Here is a 12022-nt window from a genome sequence, read left to right as displayed (position 1 = left end):
GATGTTGTGCTGTCTTAAAGGTACAGATGCTCAGACAATTTGAGGCAATCTCATTAAGGCTCTAAAAATGTGAGTGTACCACCTCACAATCACATTTTTGCACTATTTTGTACACAAGCAATATTCCACTTTTAATGTATATATTCTGTTTGCATGTAATGAGAATAAACCCCAATCAGGTAAGATATATAGTTCTCCACTTTTAAATGTTTCAGTTTTCACTCAGTGATACTCTATTTTGCATTAATTAGTAATTGGGTGACAAGGTGTTTTTTTTTCGGGGTTTTTTTCATGCTTTTTTTTGGTGAACAGGCTATTTAGTTCTCAACATGTGGCACTAGGTATACTGTGTATAACACAAATGTGCAAAGGATGCTCAGATCAAGGATTTAACACCTTGTTCTAAGACAGAACATATTTGGACAAGATGTTTTGTGACAAGCAGCCTTGAGATGTACTGATACCATCTGAAAAAATGCCAGCCAAATATGTGTTTAATAACTGAAAATTACAGTTGCTGACTTGATGTACAATCAGATCGGATTTACAAATTAACCTGCCCAGAAGAATACAATTTTAAAATTATATATACAAATCCAATGGAAAAAAAAAGTAACTGGGAATGAACATCGTTTTACAGGTATTAAATTGTGCGGCACACTGTTATTTGCTTTAAAATGAAGTCAAGAATTTGGATGCAATAACACAGAGACAAATCCCATCCACTTTGCCAGTTTCACAAGACTGAAATACAGTATTAAAAGCATGCAGAACTGAACCTTCCATACACTTCTGCACTTATTTATACGGTAAACACGTACGTGACTGTTACCTTATCTTTGGAATGTTCCTGATATCCGGCAATCATCTGATAAACAGAGAACAATGACAGGATGACTAGCCCAATGAGACAGCAGGTGACAGTCCACTGGAGCCTTCTTATGCCTTTATCTAGCGCAGTTCGTGTGCTTGATGGATAGCTGGTAAGGCATTCCTCTCCGGGCATAACAGTGCACGCTTCCATATTAAGTCATAAAGATGTATGCTTCCCTGCATAGAATACGATTTCTGCAAACATGTTATCTTCAAGTTTGCCAACACATAAATAAATGGGTATACCTGAGCCCCCTCCCTCTCCAAATCTTAATTTCCACCCCTTTCATAGCTGGGAGTGTTCCGCCTACAGACGATACCAGGACATTTTTAAAGTCCGGTTGCATGCGTTGTGGGCGATTTGTTCAGTTTTGAGTTAGGAAAGTCCCGGAAGAAAGCAATGGTTTTGTGGGCAGGGTCAGGAGTGAAAGCCAAGCCATGCTATAGGATTTAGGACTGAGAGTGAAACTAAGAAAGATTCACAGAGTGGAAGCACAGAACAGGATTGCTCAATAGCTAGTAGGGATTTTTTTTTTCTACTTGTCAGCTGCAATTCTACGTCACTTGATTTTTCTAATATATTAAAAGGAACTCACCATCCATAAATTCGGGTAATAAGTACAGATCTAATATTTACACTATGCCATTGAAATTGCTAGCAACTGGAGCAAATTGGAAAGGTTTTTCATACTTTTCTGATTAAAGAGGATGAGTCACTTTTGGGGGCCTTTGCATATTTTTCAAGGAACTGTTCCGTTTAGGGGATGGTGGCCGTGTGGTGCAGTGCAAGGTAGGTATACTTACCTGAAGCTGTCCCTGGCCGCCACCACCATTATCTTCCTGCAGATCTTCTTTGACAACTGGTGCTGCCTGGAGCCATGTCAGTGATGTACCCATGCACGAGAAGGATCCCACAAGCCCAAAATAGACACCATAGATCAACGTTTGTCACTACAAATTACCCCAACATGCAGAATGTAACCATAAAATTTGAAAACGTATTACCGGATCTTAACATGGCCGGTTTTAACAAGGATAGCAAGAGAATAGGCAAGGAATAGCCAGTCATCAGAATAACGATGAGGAACCAGAAATCAGGATAAACGAGAAAAGCAAGCCGAGTCAGGATACCAGAAAACAGATTAGTCAGAATATACAAGCCAAGTCAAATACCAAATCACAGAGTCAGGAAGCAGTATAACACTAGAGGAAGCAACCAGTGAACCACAATAGGGCACTGAACTGAAGCAAAAGGCGCTCTTTTATATGGTAGCGTCTTTTGCTTTAAATGCACGCCCCCAAAATGCCAGGGAGTGTGGGATACTTTGAATATTAGCTGCATCGCCAGTCTGACATCGGCGCGCATGAACATGAGCTGCGCCATAAAAGGGGGCGTGTGTGGAGTGACCGGCTTCCGACATGCCGTGCCGATGCCGGGAGGAGTCGGCAGCCGGAGCACCTCCGCGCGGGCATGCAGGACCAGTGTAAGGTATCGTGACACCGTCTTCCGATTGATGAGCTGAGCCAGTTTAGAGAGGAACTCAATTGCAGATTAACAGCAAGTTCTTGCAATCACCACTTTCAGATGCACCTGCGGGCGGAAACAGGGTGCTGAGAGCCCAGGTGCATGGCCTGTCACAGAAGACCTAGGAGGGGGGCACTTATTCACTAAGGCAAAATAGGCACCTGGCTGCATAGATGCCAGGTGCCTACTCTGCCGAAATATACTGGAGGAAGAAAGGATGCAGGCGTCAGCGAGGGAGCACTGATGTTCTTCCAGTTCCTCACTGCTCCCTCGTGCGCTACTGTGGTGCAAGGTGTCGGAAAATTATGTCACTCCGTCCCCGGCATCACTAAACAGCACGCAAGGGAGTAGTGAGCAACTAGGTGAGTACAGGAGCCACTAGACCCCAGGGAGAAGATCTCCACTGGACCCCAGCAAGATGGTGAGATTGTGTGTTTGTCATTGAGAGTGAGTTTGTGTGTGTCAGCATGTGTCAAATCAGTGAGTGCATGTGACTGTTATTGAGTGTGTGTCTGTCAGTGTGTTTAAAATCAGTGATAGTGTGTCTGTTATTGAGAGTGTCTATGTGTGTTTCTGTTAGTAAGTGAAGAGCCACAGGCTGCACAGCATAGGGTGAGCAAGGCAGTTTTATTGTGGAATGCAGGAAAAAAACAAGGATGCAACTTTTGCTGCCGTGATTAAACTCTTGTGGCCGAAACACTGTATCCTTGTTTTATCCTGCATTCCACAATAAAACTGCCGTGTTCACCAAATGCTGTGTAGCCTGTGGCTCTTCACTTCTGGATGTATTTGGAGGTTAGCGGACCTCTACCGCAGAGCTCCAGTGCTACTGAAACCAGTGTGCAACACTACTACTTATTTGTTTCTAATCCATGACATTGTGTGACTGTCATTGAGAGCTTGTGTCAGTGTGTCTCTCAGTGAGTGTGTGTAAAATCAGTGAGTCTGCATGTCTGTCAGTGAGAGTGTGTATCTGTCAGTGAGTGTGTGCCTGATAACAAAAAGACATGGGCTTACAGATAGAGAGGTTGAGTCATTGCTATAGAAATATGCATATCTGGACTGAACATTTCCAAATGGGAGGAGTTAGTTGACCACGCCAACCGGGGGGCACCACAAAATACATCTGCATCCAGGCATCTGCGACCCTAGGATTGACCATAACAGGGGCCTTTAATTCATAAAGACCTTGAAGGGGAGCAGGCAGGAATCATAGTCAGATGCTCCAGAGATGATGGACCTGCAGCTGGTGAGCAAGCTCAGAAGGGAAGCCAAAGGGCATTCGGTCACAATATGGAAAAAAGGGAAAGACAAAGCACAAAAAAAGACAAAGCACAAATCGCCAGGAGCACAAGAACAACCAATCGCTGATTGGGGAAATATGCCTGGGCGCTGCAGGCCCAGTGGAACTGCCTTCAAAACACTGCAGATGCCCTGGGATGGGAAAGTAATGCCAGACTATGTGACTGCGAGATGATGCCTGAATCCCACAGCCATCACAAAAGTCAATGGCTTAGCTCCACCTTTTGTCAACTTTTGTTCTATAGTCAAAACAACACTAAAATGAACAGAGAAGACTGATCATAAAACTAGGAGCTAATACTTCAAAGGAGCAAGAAAAGTAAAAATAAAACAAGGTGAAAATGAAAAAATATATTTTTTTAATGTGCAATAGAAATACTAGTGAAATAGAAATATAACTTTAATCTATAATATAATACACATATATAAATACAGGTACATAAGATCTCAGTGGAATCTATCACTTTTAAGCATAAATGAGGTTGTGGACTAGAAAGACATTCAGAAATAATAGGTTTGCATCTGTAAAATTAAGACCAAAAACAGAAAAAGCACAGTGTAATATGTGTAAAAATATATTTTTTAAGATGAATTTAAAACACTCACAATATTATGGTGAGTAAGCACCTTTCAGGGAATACTGTCCCTACAAATGTTGAGCTACAGCTTCTGCCCCGTCTGTACCATCCGTGAAAAACAGGAGAAAATGGTGAGTAGCAAGTAGTCCCTTCTGTCTGAGAACGGTGTGCATTCCAGCACTCAGTCTGAAAGGCACGGTCTCACTCTTCTTAAAATCGCTATTAGCGTCCGCTGAACAGATTTAAGTGCAAAGTCAATTAATACACAATAGGCACTTAAAATCCAATTACTGGTAAAATAACACATGTAAAAAAAACATATTCTGAATCAATAGAGAATAATACACTAGATTTTACAACAATTCCTGCATAATGAATAATAAAAACCAAGGTAAAAAATAAAAATATTCAGTGATGGTGACTACCGTCACACGAAGTATAATGGCTAATTCTAAATAAATACAGTGAAGGAACAAATACCATAAATACATAGCGGAATAAAGAGGTATGTAGAAACAAAATATATAATAAAAATTCATATAAAGGCATCAATGAGCAATATTACACTTATTAAAAAAAAATTAAATTCTAAAAAACAATGATCATAAAAATGCATTTAATTTGAAATCAACATTTAACCCCTTAAGGACCGGACTGTTTTTGCGATGTTGTACATTTGCGACCAGGCATCTTTTTACACTTTTGTGGTGTTTGTGTTTAGCTGTAATTTTCCGCTCTCTCATTTACTGTTCCCATACAAATTATATATTGTTTTTTTTCAGGACAAAAGGGGCTTTCTTTACATACCATTATTTATATAATCTCATGTAATTTAATTTTAAAAAAAATGAAAAAATATGATGAAAAATTGAAAAAAATACATATTTTTTTACTTTTGTCAATCTTTATTTTATTGAGGCATATAAGAAGGGTACAGAATAAAGAGAGGGAAGTGCAAAGGTATTCCACAAAAGATAAGGGTCAATACAGCTGTAACAGTGCTCTCTACATTTCCATAATAGACGTGCCTCATTTTTTAGTTTAATGCAGCTTTGAACAGAAGCGTATATTAAACAAGTTGTGTTAAGATGCAATCTAAAACAACGATTCCGTGAGTCACATTAAATAGGCTAAACATCGCTAACGGTGCGTTTGCTTAAGTTAGTGTTAGAAGTAGGTTACATGCTAAGCAGGGTTCAACTGCAAATATTTGTGACAATTCTGTCTAGGTACACGCTGGGTAACATATAGCAGGCCCCTTGTGAAAGTTAAATTAACTGTACAGGCAAGGTACACGCTATGACTACAGCTTTCTTAATAAATTGCTTAAGTGAGTAGTAACAGTCGCTGTAGGTTACTATACATTTTGATTTTGGCAGGAGTCATCGCTTGCTCATCTACACCTATCTGCTTCATTCAGACGTTGCTTAGTTACATTAAAGTAATACAATTACTTGCCGAACAGGCTGGGAGGCATGCAAACTAATAGGAGCTGATTAGGCTAGGCAAAGGCTTAACCTCCCTGGCGGTATGATTATGTCAGGAATTTTGTACCAAAAGCGGTACCATTTTTTTGCATTTGAATTACCCGCCCAGTTCCGCCCCCATGAGCCTCTACGGCTCACAGAGACGGAACCAGGAAGTCAGATGGAGGCATCCGCCAGGGCTCTCACCGGCAATCACAGCGCTGGGACATCGCTGGATCGCAAGCAGAAGTTAACCCCTTCAGAACGGAGTCAATAGTGCACGTTCTGATTAGTGATGTACCGAACTGTCCGCCGGCGAACAGTTCCCGGCGAAATTAGCGTGTTCGCGTTCGCCGCGGCGGGCGGACACATGCGCAGTTCGATCCGCCCCCTATTCGTCATCATTTGGCAAACTTTGACTCTGTGCCTCTCGGTCAGCATACACATTCCAGCCAATCAGCAGCACTCCCTCCCTTCCACACCCTCCAACCTCCCTCCCAGCATCCATTTTCGATTCATTCGGAAGATGCATGCTTAGTGAGAGGAGGGAAAGTTTAGCTGCTGCTGATAAGATAGGGAAATTGATAGCTAGGCTAGGGTATTCAGTGTCCACTACAATCCTGAAGGACTCATCTGATCTCTGCTGTAAGGACAGCACCCCAAAAAGCCCTTTTTAGTGCTATAACATCAGGCTGCTTTTTTTTTTTTTTTCTGTGTAATGTAATTGCAGGTGCCTGCCTGCCAGCTTCTGTGTGAGGTTCACATTGGATACTGTGCCTATTTGCCCAGTGCCACCACTCATATCTGTTTTAACAATAGGTTAAGCTTTACATTTAAAATAAATATTTTTTTTTCACTGTAATAGAAGAGCAGTTGCCTGCCTGCCAGCTTCTGTGTCAGGTTGGATGCCTTGCCCATTTGCACAGTCAGTGCCACCACTCATATCTGTTTTAACAATAGCTTAAGCTTTAGATTTTAAAGAAATCATTTTTTTTCACTGTAATAGAAGATCAGTTAGTTGTCTGCAAGCGTCTGGGTGTCAGGCCTACTTCAGCGTGTGATCTGCAGACCTGTGCCAGCGTGCTTTGACAGTTGCCAATCATATCTGGTGTCTCTTTAGCGTGCTTTTACAAAGAAAAAAGGTTTCCAGTGTAAGCTAATAGCAGACAGTCAGTGTCCTTCAAGCGGCTCTGTCAGGCCTTCCTTCAGCGTGTGCCCTGCACAACCCTGCCAGCGTGCTTTGACAGTTGCCACTCATATCTTGTGTCTCTATAGCGTGCTTTTACAACCAAAATTTTGTTTCCACTGTAATAGAAGAGCAGTTGCCTGCCTGCCAGCTTCTGTGTGAGGTTCACATTGGATACTGTGCCCACTTGCCCAGTGCCACCACTCATACCTGTTTAACAATTGGTTAAGCTTTAGATTTAAAATAAATATTTTTTTTTCACTGTAATAGAAGAGCAGTTGCTTGCCTGCCAGCTTCTGTGTCAGGTTGGATGCCTTGCCCATTTGCACAGTCAGTGCCACCACTCATATCTGTTTTAACAATTGGTTAAGCTTTAGATTTAAAATAAATAATTTTTTTCACTGTAATAGAAGAGCAGTTGCCTGCCTGACAGCTTCTGTGTGAGGTTCACATTGGATACTGTGCCTACTTGCCCAGTGCCACCACTCATATCTGTTTTAACAATTGGTTAAGCTTTACATTTAAAATAAATATTTTTTTTTCACTGTAATAGAAGAGCAGTTAGTTGTCTGCAAGCGTCTGGGTGTCAGGCCTACTTCAGCGTGTGCTCTGTAGACCTGTTCCAGCGTGCTTTGACAGTTGCCAATCATATTTGGTGTCTCTATAGCGTGCTTTTAAAACCAAAATTTGTTTTTCACTGTTATAGATTGAATAGCAGTTACTTGTCTTCAAGCGGGTGTCTCAGGCCTACAGTGTGTGCTCTGCAGAACTGTTCCAGTGCACATTGCCAATCATATCTGGTGTCTCTATAGCGTGCTTTTAAAACCAAAATTTGTTTTTCACTGTTATAGATTGAATAGCAGTTACTTGTCTTCAAGCGGGTGTCTCAGGCCTACAGTGTGTGCTCTGCAGAACTGTTCCAGTGCACATTGCCAATCATATCTGGTGTCTCTATAGCGTGCTTTTAAAACCAAAATTTGTTTTTCACTGTTATAGATTGAATAGCAGTTACTTGTCTTCAAGCGGGTGTCTCAGGCCTACAGTGTGTGCTCTGCAGAACTGTTCCAGTGCACATTGCCAATCATATCTGGTGTCTCTATAGCGTGCTTTTAAAACCAAAATTGTTTTTTCACTGTTATAGATTGAATAGCAGTTACTTGTCTTCAAGCGGGTGTCTCAGGCCTACAGTGTGTGCTCTGCAGAACTGTTCCAGTGCACATTGCCAATCATATCTGGTGTCTCTATAGCGTGCTTTTAAAACCAAAATTTGTTTTTCATTGTTATAGATTGAATAGCAGTTACTTGTCTTCAAGCGGCTCTGTCAGTCCTTCCTTCAGCGTGTGCTCTGCAGAACTGTTCCAGTGCACATTGCCAATCATATCTGAGCTCACAGTAGCTTGCACGCATAGTACCACTAATCCCCAAAAAAAATGACAGGCAGAGGCAGGCCACCCCGCAGGGGCCGTCGTGGTCGTGGTGCTGTGATTCCCTTTTGCCCTAGAATAATGCCCAGTTTTCAGAAGCCACGTACCCTGAACTTGAAAAGTTCTGAGGACTTAGTTGACTGGCTAACACAGGACACCCAATCTTGTACAGCCTCCGCTCGGAACCTTGACGCACCATCCTCCTCCAGCTTAGCTTCAGGCACCTCTCAAGATAGCACTCACCCGCCTGCCGCCACCACCAAAACTAGCACCACAGCCGCTTTACTTGGTATGTCAGAGGAGTTATTCACACACCCGTTTGAAGAAATGAGTGATGCGCAACCATTATTGCTATAGGATGTAGATAACAGGGATATGTCTCAGGCAGGCAGCATTAAACACATGGAGGTACGGTGTGATGATGATGATGTTGTACCCGCTGCTGCTTCCTTTTCTGAGTTGTCAGATACAAGCGAAGCGGTTGATGATGACGATGCGTCCATGGATGTCACGTGGGTGCCCGCTCGGCAAGAAGAAGAACAGGGCGCAAGTTCAGATGGGGAGACAGAGAGGAGGAGGAGGAGACCAGTTGGAAGCAGGGGGGGGGTCGTCGCAAGGAGCTAGTGGCACAGTCAGACAGCATGCATCGGCATCCGGGGTCAGCCCGACAGCACGCCAATCAACGCATGCTGTGTCCACCACCAGAATGCCGTCATTGCAGAGCTCAGCAGTGTGGCATTTTTTTTGTGTGTCTGCCTCTGACAACAGCGATGCCATTTGCAACCTGTGCCAAAGGAAACTGAGTCGTGGGAGGTCCAACACCCACCTAGGTACAACTGCTTTGCGTAGGCACATGATCTCACATCACAAACGCCTATGGGATCAACACATGAGTACAAGCAGCACGCCTACTCTAAGCCGCCATCCTCCTCCTGGTCCAGCATCTTCAGCCACGTCAACCACTGCTGTCCTTCTTGCCCCCTCTCAACCATCCGCCACTCCGTCTCCCGCCTTGAGCAGTTCCCGCTCATCTGCCCACAGTCATGTGTCTGTCAAGGACATGTTTGAGCGTAAGAAGCCAATGTCACCAAGTCACCCCCTTGCCCAGCGTCTGACAGCTGGCTTGTCCGAACTATTAGCCCGCCAGCTTTTACCATACAATCTGGTTGAGTCTGAGGCGTTCAAAAAATTTGTAGCTATTGGGACACCGCAGTGGAAGGTACCCGGCCGGAATTTCTTTTCACAAAAGGCAATCCCCAACTTGTACTCGATTGTGCAAAAGGAAGTCATGGCATGTCTGGCACACAGTGTTGGGGCAAGGGTCCATCTGACCACTGATACCTGGTCTGCAAAGCATGGTCAGGGCAGGTATATCACCTACACTGCGCATTGGGTAAACCTGCTGACGGCTGACAATCAAGGAATACGTGGCATTGCAGAGGAGTTGGTGACACCGCCACGAATTGCAGGCAGTCCTGCTGCCACCTCCTCTACTCCTCCTACTCCATCCTCTTCCATAACCTGAGTCCTCTTGTGCCGCTGCTTCTTGCTCCACATCAACGGCACAGGTGGAAAAGTGGCTGACTCCACAGCAACTGGATATCGGCAAAGTGGTGTGTGACAACGGAAAAAATTTGATGGCAGCATTGAAGTTGGGCAAGTTGACACATGTGCCGTGCATGGCACATGTGTGTAATCTGATCGTACAACGCTTTGTGCATAAGTACACAGGCTTACAGGACGTCCTGAAGCAGGCCAGGAAGGTGTGTGGCCATTTCAGGCGTTCCTACACGGCCATGGCTCACTTTGCCGATATCCAGCGGCGAAACAACATGCCAGTGAGGCGCTTGATTTGCGACAGCCCTACACGTTGGAATTCAACACCCCTAATGTTCGACCGCCTGCTCCAACAAGAAAAAGCTGTTAATGAATATTTGTATGACCGGGGTGCTAGGACAGCCTCTGGGGAGCTGGGAATTTTTTTGCCACGTTACTGGACGCTCATGCGCAATGCCTGTAGGCTCATGCGTCCTTTTGAGGAGGTGACAAACCTAGTCAGTCGCAACGAAGGCACCATCAGCGACATCATACCATTTGTTTTCTTCATGGAGCGTGCCCTGCGAAGAGTGCTGGATCAGGCTGTAGATGAGTAGGAAGAGGAAGAGTTGTGGTCACCATCACCACCAGAAACAGCCTTATCAGCATCGCTTGCTGGACCTGCGGCAACGCTGGAAGAGGATTGTGAGGAAGAGGAGTCAGAGGAGGATTGTAGCTTTGAGGAGGAGGAGGAGGAGCAAGACCAAACACAACAGGCATCCCAGGGTGCTCGTTGTCACCTATCTGGTACCCGTGGTGTTGTACGTGGCTGGGGGGAAGAACATACCTTCAATGACATCAGTGAGGAGGAGGAACGGGAAATGAGTAGCTCGGCATCCAACCTTGTGCAAATGGGGTCTTTCATGCTGTCCTGCCTGTTGAGGGACCCTCGTATAAAAAGGCTGAAGGAGAACGACCTGTACTGGGTGTCCACGCTACTAGACCCCCGGTATAAGCAGAAAGTGGCGGAAATGTTACCCAATTACAACAAGTCGGAAAGGATGCAGCATTTGCAAAATAAATTAAAAAGTATGCTTTACACAGCGTATAAGGGTGATGTCACAGCACAACGGGAATCTAACAGGGGGAGAGGTGGAAGTCATCCTCCTCCTCCCACGACCACGCCGGCAAGGACAGGACGCTTTAAAGACGTGTTGTTGATGGAGGACATGCGGACCTTTTTAAGTCCTATGCATCGCCACAGCCCTTCGGGATCCACCCTCAGAGAGCGACTCGACCGACAGGTAGCAGACTACCTCGCCTTAACTGCAGATATCGACACTCTGAGGAGCGATGAACCCCTTGACTACTGGGTGTGCAGGCTTGACCTGTGGCCTGAGCTATCCCAATTTGCGATAGAACTTCTGGCCTGCCCCGCTTCAAGTGTCCTGTCAGAAAGGACCTTCAGTGCAGCAGGAGGTATTGTCACTGAGAAGAGAAGTTGCGTAGGTCAAAAAAGTCTAGATTACCTCACCTTTATTAAGATGAATGAGGGATGGATCCCGAAGGGACTGACACTGGGCGATACATTCGATTAAAAAAGGCCTGATGAGATGAGCTGCCTTGGGCTAAAAATGGTCCACACGCTGCTGTATTTTAGCTCTGAATGACGTTTGACTTGCGTGACTTATCCGCCACCAACTAGGGTTCAAGCCGCCATGTTTTAGGGCACTTTCTGCCTGTGAAACAAACATCAATTTTTCTGCCCGCTGCTACAGCAGCGGCTGCAACAATACCAAATTTTTCAGGCATGTGTACATGCCTAATTTTTAGGCCCACTGGTGCAGCACTGTGGCTTCAAAAACCAAACCAAAAATTAAAATCCTCCAAGATGGCACCAATATACCAGTGGTCTAAGCATCTTCCCACCTTGGCCTAAAAAGGGGAGGTGATTCAACAATTAAAAATTTCTGCCATTTACACGTCCACTGATAGGAGACGCGGAAGGTATTAAACTGATATGAACAATACTCCACTCCTATCAGTAGGTCCGTCCCATTGTGATTTATGCCCCCCACCCACCGCGCAGGGATGGGGGCCGGGGGGAGGAAAGTAGGCCCCCCCATTGTGAT

General features: G+C 44.6%; 1 protein-coding gene across 1 annotated transcript in view; it reads right to left on the bottom strand.

Moving 5' to 3' along the window:
* LOC134572268 (tumor necrosis factor ligand superfamily member 15-like) overlaps positions 1-1298 on the bottom strand; it is a 77310-nt gene extending 76012 nt beyond the window's left edge. Inside the window, exon 1 of the mRNA XM_063431133.1 lies at positions 833-1298. Within this exon, the coding sequence (XP_063287203.1) occupies positions 833-1024 (192 nt within the window). The 5' untranslated portion in view covers positions 1025-1298. The remainder of the gene's footprint in view (positions 1-832) is intronic.
* Between the last annotated feature and the right edge of the window lie 10724 nt (positions 1299-12022).

This window comes from Pelobates fuscus, chromosome 9 (genome assembly GCF_036172605.1).
Source record: "Pelobates fuscus isolate aPelFus1 chromosome 9, aPelFus1.pri, whole genome shotgun sequence".
NCBI lineage: Eukaryota > Metazoa > Chordata > Amphibia > Anura > Pelobatidae > Pelobates > Pelobates fuscus.
Note: the sequence above shows the minus strand (reverse complement) of the source record. Positions and strands in the feature narration are given on the sequence as shown.